Consider the following 20,505-nt stretch of genomic DNA (forward strand, 5'->3'; position numbering starts at 1 on the left):
TCTGCAGTCCCATGTTTGAGCAGTTTTCTCTGCCTTGCTCAAAATGGTGTGTGGTTGCTCTAGACACCTCTTAGGGCATTGTGGTGGTTTACCCCTGGCTGGAGGCCAGACACCCACCAAAGTTGCTACAAGCATGCCTTGGCCATGGTCTACACTGATAAAGCAGGGACCATCCCAAATATTGAGGTGCCTTTTTATTTGGGTTGGAGGGAAAGACATGAGGAGCACGGCCACAAAGATGCTATATGCAGCTGCCAGTTGTTGGGAGGTGAGGGGGTTTTGCCACTGCTTGTGTTTGAGGGTCTGGGGATTAATGGCAGATACTGCCACGTGTTCGGGTAAGGGATCCAACAAACTCCCCAGGGTGAGTATTCTGCTGGTGGCCTGGCGAGCCAGCTGTGCTGTGTGGGGTACCAGGAGGACAGCTACCTAGTTGTGGGGGGTTAATGGTCAATCCTAGACCTATACCAGTGTCGAGAGTTTTGTCATGCAGGCTGCCCCCATTTTCTGAAACCGTCAGCTTGTCTTTTGGATCATATCAGCCCCGTGGCTTTGCTTCCAGCTGTTTTTATTTCCATTCTCTGGTGGGTGCCTCTGCGCAGCAGTCTGAGGATCAGCACGATTAGGTGATCGACGTCCTCCACCCCAAACAATGGTCTAGCACTGAGTCACTTTCTCCTATGGGAGTATGGCCCAAAAGCTTGTTCCTTCTGTGCCGGGGCCACATGCGTGTGTTGAGCGTTGCCTCCTGGATCAGAGCGTGGCCACTCTTGACTAATCCTTGGCTGCTAATCCTGTGCCAGGTGCAAGCGTTCCTTGGATTAACTGTGGGAGGTTTGGGCCTGACCCGGGAGCAGATGCTGCGGAGGCGAGCCAGCCTCATGTGAACGACTGCCGCTGCGTCTGGTCTGTGGCTTCTAAGCTGCATTCAGGCAGATTCTCCAAAGCAGAGAGGATCGCTCTGCAAGGTCTGGTGTCTGAACTTGACTCTGGAACTCTGTGATAAGATAAAAACCAGAGATGATTTCCTCTGGTAGCGCACATTTGGGCTTTGTTTGCCCCATCACTGCTAAGCTGCAATGTTTGTTCATTCAGCAGTATTTTTGTCATGAAGATAGTTCCTACTGAGTGGACTCCAGCTGTGGGCTTGACTAGGAACGCTTCCCAGGCTTGTTTCTGTACAATTAAATCTTGTCCAGAGTTGGCAAAGTGGTGTTTCGTAAGTCGTTTCATTGGAGATAGCTGCTTAAGCCTGCTAGGAGACTTGCTTGGGACCCTCTAGAAGAAGAGTTTCCCACTTATGAAATGGGAAAGCTTTCAATTATCGGGTGCATGTTATTATTCCCCAGTGCTTTACGGAACTGCCTGCTCTGCAACTCATTCATTAGTGAGAAAGGGAGGGGGATGAAGATAAACTTGCCTCGTGTGGTGGGTGGAGGAGACCTGCTGATCTTTGCGAGGAGTTTTTGGGATGGGAAGATGCGGTGTGATGTGCCTACTCCCCAGCTGCCTCCCTGCCTTCGAGTGCTTTGTCCACTTAGCACCTTCCCGGAGCAGCAGTGGCTGTTCCTGCGACAGGCAGCGCTGGCCGCTCCATTAAGTGCGGTCTTAATGGCCCGTGTTTTGCGCAGTTGTGTGAACTGCTCGCTAATGGAGGCAGCTTAATGCCGTCACCCCGAAGGAAGGAATCGGTATGGATCGCCGTGCCCATCACAGCCCAGTTAAAAGCTGTTCTGCTTTCCCATTTACGTGCCCCAGCCCCGCCAGCAGATGGGTTTTCGGGCCACGTGGTGGGGAGGAACCTGGCAGTTCGGCTGCAGCCTCCTTGTTGCAGTGTTTGTAGAGCAGCAGTTCTGGGGAGGGATGGGGGGGGGGTGTGTGTGTTAACTCAGGCTGCTCAGATGATACTTTTAATTAAAACTATGATTGTGCTACTGCAGACTGTGTTCGGGGATCACTGTAAATCCAGTGTATCCTGTGAAGCTGGAAATGCATTCTCCATGTAATACTGCTCCATCTCACTGCTTTCAGTAAAAATTGCCACTCTTTGGCCCCCATTCAGTTTTCCTGTTGTTAAAATATCAGTATCCCTTTAACCTTACAAGGATTTGTACAAAAACATACCCGGGAGCCACAGAGCGTAGAGGGTAGTTGAGATTTGCAGACCTAAACGTGTTCCTCTTCCAGTCAAAGTGCAGAGTGTCTTTTGACTTTTCCAGAAGGCTTCGTTGTCTTGAGCGTTTGCTCACCCTGCTCTCTGAAGGGTGCCAGCCTGGCAGGTGCTCCTGCCCTCAGTGGTGCTGAAACACCCTGAGCTCTGTACCAGCAGCTGAATCCCAACGGGTCACTTCAGACAAGGGATTTTTTTTATTTTTTTTTTTTCTTCTTTTTCCATTTCATGGGCTGTCTCATCGATCTCCTCTTGATCCTGTAAAGACAGGAGCACTCAGCCCGCTTTCTGGGCTTTGAGTCCTTACCAACAGATCTGTAGGTCACTGCTTTAGAGGGTGATGCTGTCTTGTACCACCTATAGATTTTTTTGCTTAGCATGTCGATGCCTGGGCCTTTTAGTCCCCGTGGCCTTTACCAAGTGGAGGGCAGATATTATTTTCCTCATACTTTGCTTTTCGCTCACGATGTTTCTTTTGCTTTCTCTCTTCTGCTTAGGTTGCTTTGAATGTTGCATTAAGTGCCTAGGAGGAGTGCCATATGCTTCGCTCGTGGCAACCATTCTCTGCTTCTCGGGGGTCGCGTTGTTTTGTGGCTGCGGCCACGTGGCGCTCACGGGAACCGTGTCCATCCTTGAGCAGCACTTCTCCACGACTGCCAGCGACCATGCTTTGCTGAGTGAAGTGTAAGTATGCCTCCCATTTCCATGACTCCTCATAACACCCCCTCTGCTAAATGAGTAGAGGTGGATTCCAACTTCAGGCTCCATCTGTGCATATCAGGTTGCTTGTTTGTCCAGCACCACTCAGTGGGGATTTTTTTGGGGGTACACACACAAAGAACCAGAGTGTGTATCCTACTTAATCTGCTTATATTGGAACCAGTGCTCTTTAATACATTCATCAGTGGTGTACACAGTAGGATTGAGCACGCCCTTAGCACGTTTGAAGATGACATCAAGCCAAGCGCTGCGGTTAATACGCGTGAGGGAAGGCATGCCATCCAGAGGGACCTTCACAGGCTTGAGGAGAGGGACACTGTGGGCCTCATGAGGTTCAATAAGGCCAAGTAGAGGGTCCTGCACATGGGTTAGGGCAAGCCCCACTATTGGTAGGGGCTGAGGGGTGAAAGGATTGAGAGCAGCCCTGTGGAGAAGGGTTTGGGGGTATTGCTGGATGAAAAGCTGGACATGAGCTAGCAATGCATGCTTGCAGCCCAGAAAGCCAACCGTACCCTGAGTGCAACAGAAGAAGTGTGCCCATCAGGTTGAGGGAGGTGATCCTGCCCCTCTACTCTGCTCTCATCACCTGGAGGTGAGGTCTGAACTATGTTCAGCTTTGGGTTCCCTGTTGAGCCTTTGTGTGATGATAAGAAGGACATGCAGCTGTTGGGAGTGAGTCCAGAGGAGGGGCATGAAGATGATCAAAGGCTGGAGCACCTTTCCTGTGAAGACAGGCTGAGGGAGTTGGGCTTGCTCAGCCAAAAGAAGAGAGCGCTCCAGGGAGACCTTGTAGCAGCCTTCCAGCACCTGAAGGGGCCAACAGGAAGGATGGAGAAATGCCTTTCACCAGGGCCTGTAGTGACAGTACAAGGGGTAAACAATTTTAATCTGAAAGAGAGTAGATTCAGTGTTGTTGATGCAAAGTTTGAAGGGATGACAGAAATAACAGGAAAGTGTTATTCCACCCTTCCCCTGTGAACTGGTATTGTGCAGGTGAGAAAAAAGGAGGCAAAACCCTGTAAAGAGTTTAAATGTTTGTCTCTGCAATCATAGTCTTTTGAAATAACCACTGGTGAAAACATTCAGGGCTTCATGTTCCTGAGGCTTTTCTGTGACACCAGAAGGAGGGCTGCAGGCCTGTGTCAGGGCCTGTGCTCAGCCCCACCCGTGCCAGCCTTTCATTCCCCTGGGCACCAAGGGACCTCCCAGGCTTTGGGCTGGTGGTCTGAGCGCACTGGGCCTTACACATCCCCTCCAGATGGGCTGCCCTGGTGTCGGGATGCTGACTGGGTCTGGTTTCAGCCTCCTGCCTACACCGTACCATGGGGCAGTGCCCTGGCCCTTGGAGACATCTCTTTCCTGGGGCAGAGGGGCAGCATGAGGAAGGGCAGCCAAAACCTGGTGAAGGCTGCCTGATGTCCCTGTGAAGAGGTAGAACCACGTGGCACATACTTGTGGGACAGTTTCCCTGCACTGAACCTGAAGCTAGCACAACTGGCCCCTTCCTGTCCCCTGGGAGCACTGGCATTGATTGGACCCCCTGTGCCCAGACCTGCCACGCAGCTCTGGGACTGCACCCCACTGGGGTCCCATCCTCCCTCCCAGCCCCAGGGTGCGACTGGGCACCATGTCCCCAAGTCCAGTGCATGAGCTGCAGGCACCCTGCAGGTAGCCCCAAAATTCAGCTGCTCTTCAGCCACCAAATGACAACGTGTCCTTGTGCTTGCGTCGGCCTTCCTTGGAGCAGAATGGCCGGACCTGCAGAAGCAGCCGTGACAGGCAGTGAGCTTCACGTCCTGTAGAGCTGCTGACAGCGTTACTTGTCAAGTCAGCGTCAGCAGCTGGGGAAGTGTGTACTTTGTGCTGAAGCAGCCGAGGTCTTAGGCTCTGTGGAGGGCTCACAAGGCGAGGAAGAAGAGGTTCTAGCAAGGGGCAAATCATTCAAAGCCAGAGAGACATACAATAAATGAAAAATACAGTAGTAAGGCATCCTTTGTGGAACGGATTTTTAACCAGGTTTCCTATTACTGATTTCTGTTAACATCCTTCCAGTTCCTCCTAGACTGGTAGTGATGGTGAAATGAATTCTTCTATTCTCTTTCAAACACTGACTTTTTTTTTGTTTTTCATGCTTTACAGCACAGGTGCAAACCAGGACACAGATTTATCCTCTTATTTTTTTTAATCAGATTGGAAAATAAACATAACACTTCCCACATGTATTTTTAATGAGCAGTATCCTATTTTCATATAAGGGGTATGATAACATTTAACTATATAAATAACATAATGTATAACATTTAACTACATAAATAGTAGAAATCAGTTTTCTTTAAGCTAAGATGTGCAGGTGCTCCTTGGAGATGTACATGTATCCTAGCAGCTACTTAGTGGAGAGTGGTAAGAATTGGGGGAAAAAAAATTGAGGAAAAATACACTTGTCCTTAGAAAACTGGCAGTATGAATGTATAAGATTAACCTCTTTGTTCTGTGAATAGCTCGATCCAGAATAACCATCCCAAGAATCCAATTTTAAGAAGGTGTAAGCCCTGGAGAGGTGCTAATGAAGTGGTGTGACTTTTGGAGACCAGAAGAAATGTCATAGGAAAAAGATGGCATTCTGGTCCTCCAAAACTCTCAGGTTCTGATACTGAATCTGATAATATATAGAAATGATTCTTTCCGTTTACCTATTCCAGAGTGTCACTGTGGATGGTAGGTTTTTAAGGAATCGAGAACCTTCTCAAATTGTATCTGAGGGAAGTGCCTGTGCCCTGCAACTTTTCTTCCTCTGGATGGTTCCAGAGTACCTGAAATGGAAGCATTTCCTAAATACTAAATTTTTAAAAACTAAAAAAAAAAATGACATTTTGGGGAGCTCAACACTGCCATGATTTAAGGCACTGAAACTGCTTGCTCACTTGGAAGTACCTCCTAGAGCTCCCTAAATGAGCAAACCTTTCCACACACACGTTAATTGGAATTTAGAGGTGGAGACGGTGGTTTTCAGGGACTGCTTCCTTTCCCTAAACCAAAGGAATCACTGCAGAGCCTGGTAGTTCAGCCAGCAGTTCTGCTCCAGCCTTTGCCATCTCAGAGCCCTGTCTGGCCCCTGCCAGACATTCCCTGAATTTGGTGTCAGGATCCAGAATAGGGAGGGGGGCACAAAAATCCCTGTAGTGGAGGCATGCACGTGCAGTTGTGGCTTCCAGCTGGTGACTGATGCCAGTCAGGGTTAGAACTCCAGCACAAGGGGGATGCTTGAGCGGGTGCAAGCATCGCTTACCTGTGGAAGCAGGATGTACTGGCCCTGTCCTGCAGCCTCCTCACTAAAAATGCATGAAGGAACCCTGAACTGGATTTCCAGAGGAGGAGTTACCTCATACCTATTGTGATTAGGTGGCCTGACTTGGTTTTTATAGGATTGAAATCTAATTCTACCTTTTTTCTTTCTTTTCCCTTTTAGAATACAGCTAATGCAGTATGTAATTTATGGCATTGCATCGTTTTTCTTCTTGTATGGAATAATCCTTTTGGCAGAAGGTTTTTATACAACAAGTGCTGTGAAGGAGTTGCATGGAGAGTTCAAAACGACAGCCTGTGGCCGCTGCATCAGTGGGATGGTGAGTAGCATCAGGAACGGCAACAGTCGCCTTCCCTTGCTAAAAGCTGTTGGGTTCAGCTTGTGCCACAACATATTGCTGCCACCTTTAACTCCGTATGGGTGGCCACAGTCAGCCCCTGTTGCCAGTCCTCCTTTGAACTTCTGAGGGTGCTTCAAGTCCAAATTCTGCAGGTGGTCAGTCGGGATGCTACCCTGGCTTCCCGACATAAAGCTGGAGCTGCTGGTCTCAGCTAAGCTGCTGGAAGCTGCTCATTTTACACCACTCAATGTAGGACAGAAGGAAACTTGTGCTTTTAACCATTTTTAAAATGGCTGTGGTTTGCAGGGCTATTTAAACCACAAACTGCAGAGCCTCTGACTTCCATAGTCCTTTCTCCTTGGGGATGTCCATACCCTTCAGCCAAACAGTCCCCGACAGTGCTTTGCAGCATCTTTGCGCTAGAGTCGAGTACTGCCACCTTGCTTCTGCAGCTGGCAGGAGGCAAACAGGTACAGCTGTGAGTCCTGCAAAGCCAGAACGCTTGAGCCTTGAAGTAAGGAGCTGTCTTCCCTTCAGCATCCTTCCTCTGTATTAGAACAAAAAATTTTAAACCAAGTTTAACTAAAAATAAAACTTCAGCTTCTCACCCACATTGTCCCCCAGGGCATGCTCTGCCAGGAGAGAAACCAAACTGTGTTTCTGAGGCAGGATTTCAAAGCTGCTTCTGAGGATCTGCATTCAAAGCTCGTAGTTAGGGAGGAAGCGAGGCAGTGTGACAGATCGCCCACGGGCAAGTGTGGGTGAAAAGAGAAGAGGCTTTTGATGTGACTGTTGCATTTTAATACACAATCTATATCCTGTACTTAAAAGAAAAAAAAAATAGGTACTTTCAGCTGGTTAAATACAAAGGAGATGTTTATTTTCAAGAGGGTTAACAATTTTCCACTCCGCTGTTGGATATTTATTGAATTGTTCAAGAGCTAATAAAAATAAGACATCCCATCGTTCTCCAGTTAAGCAGCTATCGGCTCGCTCTTTTTCTAGCGAGTATGATCTTCACTGAGGAGCAAAATTAGATCTAAAGCAGTGTTTTCCAAAGACCCAAAATACAGCAGAAGCATGCACTTACCTGGGTCTCCTTAGTGCAGACAGTTGTTTGTGCTGCTGAGTGGTTGCAGGCACATGACTGCCAGCTGCTCGTACAGATACCAGCGTCGTGCATGGAAACAGGACAGGAAAATGAGTTTTCATGTTTCCTCTATCTGTCCACACAATCATCAGGGAGACATTTTAGGAGCTGAGTAATAATGGCTTGGAGCTCTGGTAAGATGCACCGGTGGTTAGTGGTGACAGTCACAGCGTAAAAATGCCTCTGTCACTGTGTAGTGGTAGAGCTGCCAAAAACACCGGGGTTACAACAAGGTTTACAACGAGGTGTAATACCTTAACAGACTAGCGACTGCAGCTGGGCACAGACGACAAGCTTTTGGAGACACAGTGTTTGTTGGGGGCTTTTTTCCCCTTCTTTCTTTTCCCTCCTGTACTTCTTCCCTTGTTACATTGCTGAGTGAGGTCCTGAAAGGCAGTCCCTTCCATCTTGCAGAAGGTTAATAGGAGGGACAGACTTCCAACTCGCCTGAATTATTTGTGTTGGCTGTGGTGATGCTCAGCAGCCGTTTCCCACAGTTATCACATTAAATGTGAGAGCCAGTGCCTTTTCCTTTTTCCCTGGCTATTTTAAGAGTTAAAAGCTTTGTGTGCTTCCCCTCAAACACGTATGCAAAACCACACTGTCTGTAGAGTGTATCCGTAGGAATCCTTCAAGTTGGTCCACTTGGTCCTTACCAAAATCCAAAGAGAATTCCCAACTCTCACGTAAAGCGCCCGGCTCTGGCATGTGGCGCCACCTGAGGTATCATGAGCAGGAGATTTCCCTGTAGCTGTGCATAAATTAAAGACTAGTGGGGGTTTTCCCTGCCCTTAGTTAGCAAGCCCTTCCACCTCCCCACGCATGCCCACTTTGCTGACTAAAACCCAGCCAGTCACTTGCCCTCTGCTAGAAGGTCTGCAGGCTTGTTCAGCACGTCTGGACGAAAACGTGTGAGGGTGCAAACTGTCACCACTGCAGCGTGAGTGCAGCCCCTCAGTTCTGGGTCAGGCTGAGCCCCAGACCTTCCCTGCTCAGAGCCCTGCCCATCCTTGCTGTTCTCCTCTAGCACACGGTGTTCAAGTGGGACAGTACAGCATCAGCGCTTCTCTGGGAGCAATGGCTAAGTAACAGTGAAAAGGGTACAGGCAAGGTGGAACAGCATCCCCTCATACACCTTGCTTTCCAAATAGGATCCAATTCCCAGTCCCACCAGGAGGGGGGAGTCAGGAACTCGTGCCAGAGCCACCGTTTCACCGTAAAACGTAAAAAGGAAGATGGGAGAGGGAAGCTGGAGATTTCCAAAGCAATGGGTGCCGTCCCTTATCATCACTTACTAAAGAAAATGCGTTTCATAATCATTATTTTCAGGTTTTTTTAAACATGAGTAAACACAAATGGGCAAATGTCAAGGGAAAACCTGTGATTCTTTAAGGTAAAGTCACAGATTATCTTCTTGGTAATGTTTATTAGATCACATGAAGCTTTCTGATCCGCTGTGTAGTGGTCATGGTATGTTTTCAGAAATAGGTATTCTCAAATGTTCCGTTCAAAATCGATGTCAATAAGTCAGGGAGTATGGGACAGCTCTGTCCTCATTGATTCACTCAGTTGCTTTGGTTTGCAAGTTGTATAGAAACGCTAGTATGTTGCAGTTAATTAAAAAAAACACCTCCTTAAATTGCTTTTGTTGGAGTTTTTATTGGTTTTAGCCTCCAACCAGTATCCTGAGAATCCTGGGAAATTAATGGGCTGCTCTTTTAGGAGGGCAAGCTGTTTACTCAGGCAGGCTGATGAAGGAGGGAACGTCTGAATTACTTTCTCAGCAGCACTTAAACGACCAAAGTGTAATCAGCGAGACTGCCGACTTTATTTGTGCTTGGAAATCGAATGTTTTATTGCTTGATTTCTGAAAGCATGCTTAAAGATTACTTTGAAGCGTTTTTAAGGAAAATTCAAGTGTTCTTTTCATGGAATAAACATAAAGTGCTTGTGTTTTTCTCTGCCCAGTTTGTTTTCCTTACCTACGTGCTCGGAGTGGCCTGGCTTGGGGTCTTTGGCTTCTCTGCCGTGCCTGTCTTCATGTTCTATAACATATGGTCAACCTGTGAAGTCATCAAATCTCTTCAGACAAATGTGACGGTTCCAGGGGACCAGATCTGCGTGGATATCAGGCAATACGGTACTACTCATCCTAACCCTGAGTAAACGCCTCATCCTGTCTCCCTGGTCTCTCCCCGGGAGTTTTCTCTCAGCCTTATCAGACGAACCACACGTGAAACCCTCTCGTGCCTCGGGACGTGCTATCGCTTCCCTAATTAATTCAGATAACACCCATCTCTTTCCAGATCCAATTAATTTAACTGAACTGGCAAGTCATTTACCTAAAATGGTGTTTGAGGTGGTTTCCAGTACTATAATATTGGGCTTAAAACCAGATCCGTCTCAAAATAAACCGCTTAAAAAGAGCACTGGGGAAGAGGCAACCCCACTGTGGTTTTCAAACCCTTATACCTATGGTCCTTCCTGTCAAGAAGCTGCTTTTACATTTAAATATGAAGTTTAACACCTGAACTTTGCTCTAATGATTACTTCCAGCTAAGAGGCCAAAACCCTGCACTCGGGACTCTGCCCTACCTGTTAATGAATTAAAGTTGCTCTCTGATGACACGCAGAGGTCCGAGGGGGTGCAGGTAGGCGAGGAGCAGGGACTGTGGTTTAAAATGGGGTCAGGCTTTTCAAGTAGCTCATTCCTTAAGGTGAGTTTTTCTTGAGGTGAAACTTTTCAGCTTCTCCTGTGCAGAAAAGCACTTGTCACCGTTGCTTTTGGCTTCATTTTAGCTAGTGGTGCCATGGATTGCTGCTTCCTTCAGGCTACGTCATTCAGAGATGAGAAAAGAGACTCAGAGTTGAGAAAGCAACCATGGTTTTGCTTTTCTATCTGGGCTGGAAGTCCAGCTGGAGAAGATAAGGGTTTCTGATTTTAAAAGCAGCAAGTTCAGTTGTTGGCATCCTATTTTAGCAGCTGACAGCGAGAGGCTGGGAAGACGTCAGCAGCAAAGCCTTGGAGTGTGGGGAGAAGATGTGGTCCTCCACCTCTCTGCTGCCCCTGGTTGTTTTGCAGCTGTACCAGAACCCTGTAGGGCTGTGCCATTCCTCTGATCACTAAAATCGTTTGGGTTTCAATGAGTGATGGGAGGGAACAGCTCCTTAACGGGCAGCTTGTCCCACTGAACTGTTCTCCTGCATTTTTGGGTGGAAGCGATAGCTAAAAGGCTTCAAGTGTATATTGCAGCTGCAGAGAAGCAGCAGGCTTTAAAGTAAACCCTATAAAATCTTCCTGAAAGCCATACCATCCTGAGATAATTTCAATGACCTGCCCCTTACAGAGTTGCTAATTCCAACCAGCTGAGGAGACAAACTGGGTTTCTCCTCTTTCAGATGGCTTTTGCTTAAGCTTTCCATCTGTTGCAGGCCTGAAAGTTGAGGTTATTTTAAACCTTCTAGATCCTGTTGACTTTTCAGATTTTCAGTCCTGTAAGAGAAGTAATTGGGAGTACGTGAGGTAAAGGCAGACTGAATTTTCCTGTAGCGGTGTTCACTTAATGCCTTTTTACCTACTGGAACAAAACCAGAAAAGGGGGGGGAGAAACCTTCCCAATCCTCCTGTAATTCCTGCCTTCAGCTCCACATTCACACTCTTCTACAACAGCAACTTGTTCAAGGAGAACTTAATCTAGTAAGTGCTATCCTGAAAGGTGCCAAGTGCCTCTGAGATGCAGATTACCCCTGTCAGTGCCGACTGGGGGAGTAGTAGGCAGTGTGTGTGACTGGACCCGAAGTGCAAGAAACCCAACCAACCATTTGGCTGCCATATGGGAAAACCACATCTGAGAACATGTCTTGGCAGCCAGCCTCGGTATAAGGAGGAGGAACAACTTGAGTGGTTTTAATTCCTCCTGCCAGCTCGAGGCTGTGCTGGTCAGCCCGCAGATACCCAGAATGGGAACACACAACTGGCAGGTGGGCGGAAAAAGAGGGGAGAGGAGCAGAAAGCGCGTGTCGATGGCTAAAATTAGTGGTTTCTCTTGCTGTGGTATTTCAGGTATTATCCCTTGGAACGCTGTACCTGGCAAAGCCTGTGGCCCCATTTTAGAGAACATCTGCAACACCAATGAGGTACAGAAACAAAACCCGCGCGCAGCCTTCGCCTCCCAGGCACTTGATAAGTAACTCGATGGAGGTCTTTGTGGAGAATGTAATGCTGATAGTATAAAGAGATCGACTTAAGCACAACCCTGAAATGATTCTGTGTTAGGTCATCCAGAAAATGAACGTTATTTCAGAACGTTTTTGTTCTCTAAAGCTCTGAATGCCTCGTTACGCAGACGGGTTTATTACCTTTATTCTCTAGAACACTTGAGATGCATTTTATACTGTCCTCCATTACCTCAATACTTACCACGTGTTTTTCCTCTAGTTCTACATGTCCTACCACCTGTTCATTGTGGCTTGTGCTGGAGCTGGTGCCACCGTCATAGCACTGGTGGGTAGCACTTTTCGTTGTTCTACTGTGTAGCGTGTTGCTTTCAGGCCTGAGATGCTTTAAACTCTGTGTATCTGAGAAGTAATGGTACTAGAGGTTACAGAGGGCGAGCAGTAATCGCCAGCGTTTGCCACTGTGGTGCAGTCGTGCCAGGTCAGCGGGTCCCGAGTTTTTGCTTTAAGAAGTCACCTTAAACCGCCACCCCCATCCTTAGAGTAAAATTCTTTGCATGTCCTTTGAAAATCCTGCTCCTACCCACTGCTTCTGTTGTTCCCTCTGCTGTTTCTTTTCTGTTTTGGCCATTTATTCCCTCAGTCACTTGTGACCTCGTGGGTTTCTCTGTCTGGACGCAGGCACTGCGACTGGTCCAGCTCCTCAGTGCCAGTTGCAGGCAGCAGTTGGACAAAAGGAACGTTTACAGGATGACCCTCTTTGTATCTCTAACACTTCCTCTAGCTGCCAGCTTCTAACCCAGTGCCACCCAAATCCAGCTGTAATAGCCACTGCTTGTTGGTGAAATAGCCGCAGGTCCGTAGGTAGCTCTCCCTCCCCACATACATGGCACGCTATTTCTCTCTCATCTTCACCCCGGAGGAAGCTCAGAGTAACGCCTGTTGTAAACAGTTGTCGACAGTTGCCCACGCGGGCTCGAGCCGTCACCTTGTTGTATCTTACTCTCCTGTATTTTGTTCTCTTCCACCAGCTGATCTACATGATGGCTACTACATATAACTATGCTGTTTTGAAGTTTAAGAGTCGGGAAGATTGCTGCACTAAATTCTAAATTGTATAAGCCCAGTAAAGAGCAGAGCTGCGTTGCGTAGCCCGAAACCCCACTGACACCCTAGGCTGAGAGTCTAGCTTTCCCACCCGTGTTACAGTAATTGTAAATAGCTGCAGTAAGCGTCACTTAGCTGATCGGATTAATAAAATGACTTCTTGTGTGTCAACTGCCACGTGGGTGAGATCTGGCTATTTGTGCATGTGGAGAGGACTCAGTTACTGCAGGGGCCTTGGTAAAGCAGCCTCTGAAGACGGGACGTTTCCCTGCCGAGTCTCCGCTCGCTTTCTAGCGGTCGTCTCTAAAGCCAGTACCGGAACGGTTCAGGGTCACGGTTCCTAATTTCCTCTTCATCCTCAACACCAAATGCAAACACAGCCCCCCCTCGCTCCCCGCCCCGAGCACAAGCTCTATGGCCACTACAAAAGCTACAGGACTAGAGAAGCGATGCCGGTCTCCTTGGGCAGGGATCAGAAGCTCCCCAGGTATTATGAGTTGGGTGGCTTCTGTCTCGGGTGCGCGGATGATGCAGTTGGTTGTTCTCAAACCACACTCTCTGATAACAAACAGCCTTGCATTAGCTCTGCGTCAAACAATCACCTTTCTTTGGGACCCTGAACTAGTCAGAACCGGCGAACGACCAGCGTCTGCTCTTTAGTAACTGATTTCTCAGTAGCCAGATCTCACGACTGTAAGTATGACTGCCCGGGAAGCAAAACCATGCAGAGATCCTAGAGGCCTTTTTACACTGTTGGGATTGAAAACAAAACAAACAAACAAAAGGTGAGGGGAATCTGTGTTTTTCAGGTGTAGGTCTTTTTTTTTTTTCACATGAAGTTCGGTGAAAAGAAGCGATGGGAAGAGACGAATGTGCAAACTAGCAAAAACCCCACACAGTAATTTTAGAAACCAGACAACAAACAAAAAGAGCTGGTTGCTATATATGATATAAACTCTGCACCTGAGGTTGGACAATGGAAGCTTCAAATGTAGTTATAAAAAGACACGATGAAGACGCCTTAACCCCGAGATTGCATGCTTTTGCTTAGTTCTGGACTCGTGTTGTGTTGTTTAACTCTTCCATGTGATGATGTAGCCTTGGTCACGTGAATAAAACCGTTTACAGTTTCAGGCTTTTTCCAGGGGGAGGGTGGAATTCTCGTCTGCTCCCTGGGGGGAAAGAGTTCCCAGGATCCGGGCTTGGATACGCACAAGCACCGTAACCTGAGGAAGCGGTTCTCCGGAGCGCCTCGTAGTTTACACATTACATGTATCTCCACGTACAAAACTTCTCTCCTGCTCCCACCCCATCCCCCCCATTCTGCATTTTAATCGATCCGTACAACTCCGTAGCTCATTTTATTACTGTGACACTAACGTTCTCTCGAGTGTGAATAACCAACTGAAGTGTTAGCATGCCAAACCCTAGAGATCTTTGAAAGTAGCCTCTGTGCTCGTTTGAATAACAGAATGCTTATTAACGTAGAATAACTGGTTTTTTTGGTTGTTATTTTTTAAAGAGCGTCTATTAATCTAACTAGCAGCTTGCTTTGCCTCTTGACATGCTCACTAGCCATCATGCTCACCCTTCTCTTCCAGATCCACTTCCTCATGATACTGTCTTCTAACTGGGCCTACTTAAAGGATGCGAGCAAAATGCAGGCCTACCAAGATATCAAAGCAAAAGAAGAGCAGGAGCTTCAGGATATCCAGTCTCGGTCAAAAGAGCAACTCAATTCTTACACATAAATGTTTGCCACAGTAATTCAGCAGAAGAATTCTGTAGCTCTGACAAATCAGCAAATAGCTGCTCTGCAGTACAGATGTGTGTCTACCAAACAAAATTAGAGGGAAGTGCAAAAGCTTCACATTCCAGCTCCTGGAACACATTCATAGGGAAATCTTCCCGTGGGTAATCTTACATCCTTTCCTACCGAGAATGGGGGGTTTATTCCAGGCATTTTAAAAGGCAACACTTCACAATGAGCGACCAAATTTTTCTTCTTCGAGACTTTTTGGTGTTTAGTATTTGCGTGTCCCGCAGCGTGGCGCCCGAAGCGCGGCAGGAGCTCCAGACCAGCAGGCCTCAGCTCTCTCTCTGTACAGACCCTAGGCGAAGGCACGCGTGGCTCACCAGCTCCGCCCACGCCCCGAAGGCAGCCGTGCCCGGCTGAGCTTTTGGCCGGCTCACCTGGCAGCAGGGTTGCAGCAGGTCCCTGGTGGCAGCGGGGCCGCCTTTGAAGGCTCCTTGCCCGGCTTCTGTGCCACGCTTTCTTACCGCTGACACAGTCATGCTCCGGCGCCTACGGGAGTGCTGAGCAGACACCCCCCAAGTTTTAATCTTTTTCAGTAACTATTTAATGGAATGTAGATCCCTGGATCTGGATAATGCTCCCCTCCTTTGAAAATAAATGTCAGCTTTGCCTTAATATTTATTTTCTATAAATGTCTTCGCATTTATACGGCAGCAGGAGACCATTATCCTACATGTTTTTTAAGCGAGTGAAAAGTGTTACCTTATTAAAATGACACCGATCCGCCTATTCCGAACCAGCGGACGAGAAAGTTTGCAGAGTCTCAGACAAACAATACAAATTACAGCCATAAACCCGAATACAGGATGTCCACCTTTCTCTATCTTGGTGCTTAGCAGATTTATAGTCAGTGCTTACGTGTTTTCCTTTTTACAAGTTAATTAGCACATCGAGGGAAAAAAAAAAAAACAAACTGGTGTTCAGAAAAATCCGACACCGAAACTGGTGCCATTTCAAAGTCGTTTCCCATAGAAGTCTGCCTTCTAATTAATGGGTTGGTTTGGGGTTTTGTTTTTTCTTTTTCAGAAGCATTCAGTGATATCTTGAGTATTAGTGATGGTATACTTGGTGTTTGTTCTATATGATATATATATATATATAAGTGTTGGGGGGAAAGTAACATACATCGGTCATTTGGAAAAAAAACATAATGAACTATTTGAGTCTCACCCATGTTAAGCTGATGCTTGGTCTGATGAGAGTTTTTGACTGTTTGCTGAATATAAATGAAAGGAAGCACAAATTTCTTCGAGTCAGTATTAAGAGAAAAGGCATTTGGGGAGGGGGGGCATTAACTTCTTCAACTATAACTTTTTTTCCTTTGGTTGTTAAGTATTGAAGTCTCATTTGACAGTTGCAAAAGAGGGGGCGAAGTTGATGATCAATGTAGAGCAAATATGACGAAATAGCCTAGTGTATGTTCTTACCTGTTGCATGAAGGAGACATTTCTACAGCAACGCAGGTGATGTTCTAGCCCAGTGTTTGCATAAGGGTAATAATGGAGGCAGTGTCTTAAAGCCTAATTCTTTTCTAATTCAGTGTAGCTATTACTGGGAGTTTTTTGAAGTTTTGTTTAAGTAGTCTAATATTTTTATGTAAAGAGCATTAAATTTTGCTATGTATAAATTTTTGTAACCTAACAGTGAATCAATATTTTCTATCAGTGCCAAGGGCTTCCTGTAGTTACATCCAAGTGTTAAAATAAATATTTGTAGATAATAGCCAACACTCGTGTACGCTTATTTGAAAACAGCCCTACAGCTCCTCCCTACCGGCGCAGCTCCGGGCTTGACGCCCCTCTCCCCCCTCTGAGGCTGAACACCTTGCGTTCAGCGGCGGCCCTTGGCTCCCGTGCTGAGGAAGGGTGCGCTGCAGGCGTCCGCTTCAGCACGGTAAGTCTGCGAGTGGCTCTGGCATCAAGTACGACCGGCAGCTGCTCCAGGCCGTGAGGTACTACCAGTAGTTGTTGCAGGCCAGCGTAAAGCAACGCGCGCTACCCGCCCCGTTCCTGACCTCGCGCAGAAGGAGCCTCTGGGAAATGCTGCGGATGCCGGCGGTGCCGCTACACCAAACGAAGCAGCGCTGCACTTCAGGAGCAGCTGCCCAATCGCTTCCTTACCTTAAAGCAAAGCTCGTTTCCGTCGCACCTCTGGCAGCACGTGGGCTTTCACCAGCCAGGGAAGTTGAGCCAGAGCTGTGGGTTTCGCCCTTAAATTCTGTCAAACTTGGCTTCGTGTTCCTGTAGTCAGGTGGAGATGAGCAGCCTCCCATGCAGTGCAAGTTGTAATATATGCTGCCGCCCAAAATTACTTCATTGATACTCTGTTTTATACTGTAAATAAAGTTTAATGATCTTGCCTATAATCTACCTACAAAATACAAAGCTTAAATAAAGATGAGTTAAAGAGCAGCTTCGTTTGAATCTCTCGTTCTGGGCTGGTTAATACCGACAAGGTGACGCGCGCGCTAAGGCCGCCATTACAAGCGTTGGCCTCCCTGTCCCGGCAGTAGAAGGGGGCAGCCTGCTTGGGTCTGTCACACTCCCTCAAGCGGGGCAAGCCAGGGCTTGCCTTCCAAAATCCAATGACTACGGAATTTTTTTGTCCCCTGTACTCTGGTACTTTGTCCTACAGCTTGTAGATCTTGCAGGGGAAGGGGCTGTGGGGTCGGGGGGCACAGGACACACCCCTTGGAAAGCTGTCAGAGGTGACAGGCCTTCAGAGCCAAAGCCGGAATGCACGGACTCTCTTCCTCAAATGGCTTTGTCCCTCTCACAGCCCCTCCAGGATCTCCTTGGGGGTTAATGCCACAGCAGGACTCGCTGGCTGAAGTCAATGACTGAGTGATGAGACAGCTCCAAAAACATCAGCTTTATTAATTTATAACGCTACAGCCTGCAAGCTTTTTACAGGCAGAAAGTCACTTTAAAAACATTTTTATTTAATAATAATAATATTTTAAAAAATTCAGTAGCCATTGTTCACCAGAAGTCGTCATCCATGTCTCCCTGAGAAATGCCTGCAGTGCTGGAGTAACAATAGGAGAGAGGGAAAGGAAGCGATATGAGCCCAAGGAAATTCATTCCTGTGAAGCTAAACGCGTGTTTAAAAAGGCAAGTGAAGGGACTGGGCCCCTGCTGCAACCCCCTTGCTGTGTCAGCAAACAAAAGTAAATCCACAAGCCTTGAAGGGTGAGGAGGAGGGCCTTCATGTCCAGAAAGCCACCCCCTCTGTCAAAAAAGGGTACTGCCCAGCCAGGAGTTACCTGGTGAGAAGAACACTACCCCCATACAAGTCAGGATGGGTAGTGTGGGTCCCCGCGCCGGGGCTGGGGGTGGTCTGGCCTGTAACCAGCTCGCTGCAGGCACAGGTAATGCTGAGGGCTGTCGCCCAAGAGCAGCCCCAATGCCTCAGCTCGCTGGGAGGGAACTGGGACGCTGCTCTGTGGCAGATACTACAAAGTTTTTGTCACAGGAAATGAAACAGGTGACTGCAGTTCCCAGATCCCAAACCCACCCAGGGCTTAACTTACCTGGGTAAGAAGCAGAAGGATCCTCAGGCTTTTCCAAAGCACTTCCTTTTCAGTGCTAGCCTGTTTTGCTTTGTAAGAAGGCAGGTGGCTCCGAACCACAATTCATACAGTAACTATTCATATGGAGTAACAGAAGCAATTGGCCGTAATACACGAGCCTTACCTGTTGTCATCCTTTTCACCAGACAGGAGCCCCTCTCTGAGTGAGACCTCCTCTGTGTCTTCTTTCTTTGGGTCCTGGCAACCAAGAGGAAAACAAACACACTTTCTGTAACCAGTCCTTACAGGTTTAAGCGACTCTAAAAACAGTATCTGGATTTTTAAGGCACCTCACTGAAAATAACCATTGCCTGAAGGAGCTCCCTCCTTCCACAAAGGCTGCATTGCCCCTGGAATAATGATGCTTTGGAAAATCAGGTTTGGACAATGTCTGAACAACAGCATGCTACAGTCTGCCCTCATAGCAACGTTCCCTGTGCACACACATGGTCTTTAAGGTTGTATTTTCCATTTTGCTAGAATAAATTCTATCATCAGGTGTGTTAGTGGAACACAAACTGACCTGTGGAGGTTCAAACTGTACTGAAACACAGTTTAAATGAAAAACTGAGGACATTTAAATGTAAATACTCTCCTAGTACCCCCCAAAAAATGGCAACCAGCCCCCTCCCACAGGCTACCAGAATCCCTTACAGGAGAAAGTTTTTAGATGTTTTCTTCTTTTGAATCAACACATTTCTGCAATCTAAGTCCAAACACTCAGCGCTGCAGGTCCTTACATAAAGCTTCAGAATCAATAAAACACCTGAAGAAAACTGAGGCTACTGTGAGCTAAGCACACTTAGCAAGAAGACAGAAATTCAGTCAGTAATATTTTTGGGGCCCAGTTTTGAGAAAAACAACCTTGTTTGCCAGTTCCTGCTGTCTCTTCTGCTGAATTATTCTCATGTATTTTTCTAACGAATTTGGAGTAGGATCCTTCACGTTATCTTCAGCACCAGAATTACTGCTTCCTGGTTTTGCCTCCTCCTTGTCTTCTTTTTCTTCATCTGTTTTCACCGAGTCTTGGATCCACTTAAAGGCAGGAAATCAAAATTAAGTACTGATCAGCTCAAGAAAAGCACCTTTACACCTTAACACCTGCCCTGCAAGCAGGATTTCACATCAACCACAGTAAGACACGCAACTCCAAACAGCATTAAGCTTGTCACACACAGTCCCAAGTGAACTGTGAAGCTACCAACACACACTGAAGCAACCCCCCTCTGGCCCTGCGAGGGCGCCTGTGATGCTGAGGGCTCGAAGGCTTCTATGCATGGCATCTGCAGCTGAGCTGCCGCAGGTACGGGAGCCTCTTGAGGGGCCCAGTTTGGTGGCGTGAGGGGCAGCACGGGCACCCCAACCAGCACTGCCACACTGAGTCAGAGCCACCGAGGTCTAAGGGCGGGAAAGGGAAAATGAAATGGGCAGGAGCAGGAACTCAAGTATGACACGTGTCCTGGAAGTCCAAAACACTATTTCAACTCGGGCCACATCAGCTCCAAGGGATTCAAAGAGAACTCCTCAAGGTCTCCTTGCAACTTCTACTTCCAATGAAGTGCCTGAGAGACTGTGACACAGGCCAATGGGCACAAACACCTTCTGGTGTTGTCCCACCAGCATTGGTCCAGACCAGGAAGTCAGAGAAAGTGCCACTTGTTCCGGCAGCCCGGTGACAGCTGCCTGCAGAGTCCTGGCCATGACACTGCAGCTTCAGCTTCCACGCATCAGGGAAGAAAAAGCATCTGTTTCCAGTGAAGTAGTTACTTGGCACAAGGAGAAATGCTAGCACAGCCCTCTGGTTAGCCAGACAAGTAGATAAAAGAACTCAGCTTCTACCCCTTTCACTTAAAGAATAAAACCTACTTTTAACGAAGTAACATGCAGAGCAATTGATCCTACAACACATGGCACTGCAAAGCTGCCTTACTGCCAGAAATCAGAACACCAAAATCACCACCTCCTTGTTAAGCTTCCCCACTTCTTTTTGCTCTCCTTCCAAAGCTTCCTGGTGTTCCCTCTCGGTCCTTTCTTCTCTTGCTTTCCTTTCCTCTTCCAAGTTTTCCTCAACTTTGCTGTTCTGTTCTTCAACATGTCTTTGATCCAGCACCACTGTGGAAAATTATTTCAACACCTGTGATTTATGTGGAT

At 47.4% G+C, this 20,505-nt stretch overlaps 2 protein-coding genes across 6 annotated transcripts in view; one reads left to right on the forward strand and one right to left on the reverse strand.

Annotated features, from left to right (window-relative positions):
• GPM6B (glycoprotein M6B) overlaps positions 1-14,718 on the forward strand; it is a gene marked incomplete at both ends in the record, with an annotated part of 30,351 nt that extends 15,633 nt beyond the window's left edge. For 2 of the 4 annotated variants that reach the window (XM_084266725.1, XM_084266727.1), the window contains 6 exons: positions 2,668-2,854; positions 6,357-6,513; positions 9,653-9,824; positions 11,748-11,821; positions 12,123-12,188; positions 14,569-14,718. In XM_084266725.1, coding sequence (XP_084122851.1) covers positions 2,668-2,854; positions 6,357-6,513; positions 9,653-9,824; positions 11,748-11,821; positions 12,123-12,188; positions 14,569-14,718 — 806 coding nt within the window. Of the gene's footprint in view, positions 1-2,667; positions 2,855-6,356; positions 6,514-9,652; positions 9,825-11,747; positions 11,822-12,122; positions 12,189-12,891; positions 13,028-14,568 lie in introns of those variants that run through there. The other 2 variants (XM_084266726.1, XM_084266728.1) reach the window with 1 other exon arrangement.
• A 2,921-nt stretch (positions 14,719-17,639) lies between these two features.
• Positions 17,640-20,505, reverse strand: part of OFD1 (OFD1 centriole and centriolar satellite protein) — a 30,438-nt gene continuing 27,572 nt past the window's right edge. Inside the window, exons 19-22 of one of the 2 annotated variants that reach the window (XM_084279301.1) lie at positions 20,315-20,466; positions 19,219-19,389; positions 18,479-18,552; positions 17,640-17,810 (exon numbers count right to left, since the gene is read on the reverse strand). In XM_084279301.1, coding sequence (XP_084135427.1) covers positions 17,765-17,810; positions 18,479-18,552; positions 19,219-19,389; positions 20,315-20,466 — 443 coding nt within the window. In that variant the 3' untranslated portion in view covers positions 17,640-17,764. Of the gene's footprint in view, positions 17,811-18,478; positions 18,553-19,218; positions 19,390-20,311; positions 20,467-20,505 lie in introns of both variants that reach the window. The other variant, XM_084279300.1, reaches the window with a different exon arrangement.

The sequence above is a fragment of the Gallinula chloropus genome (assembly GCF_964237585.1).
Source record: "Gallinula chloropus genome assembly, chromosome: 1".
In the NCBI taxonomy this organism is placed as follows: Eukaryota; Metazoa; Chordata; class Aves; order Gruiformes; family Rallidae; genus Gallinula; species Gallinula chloropus.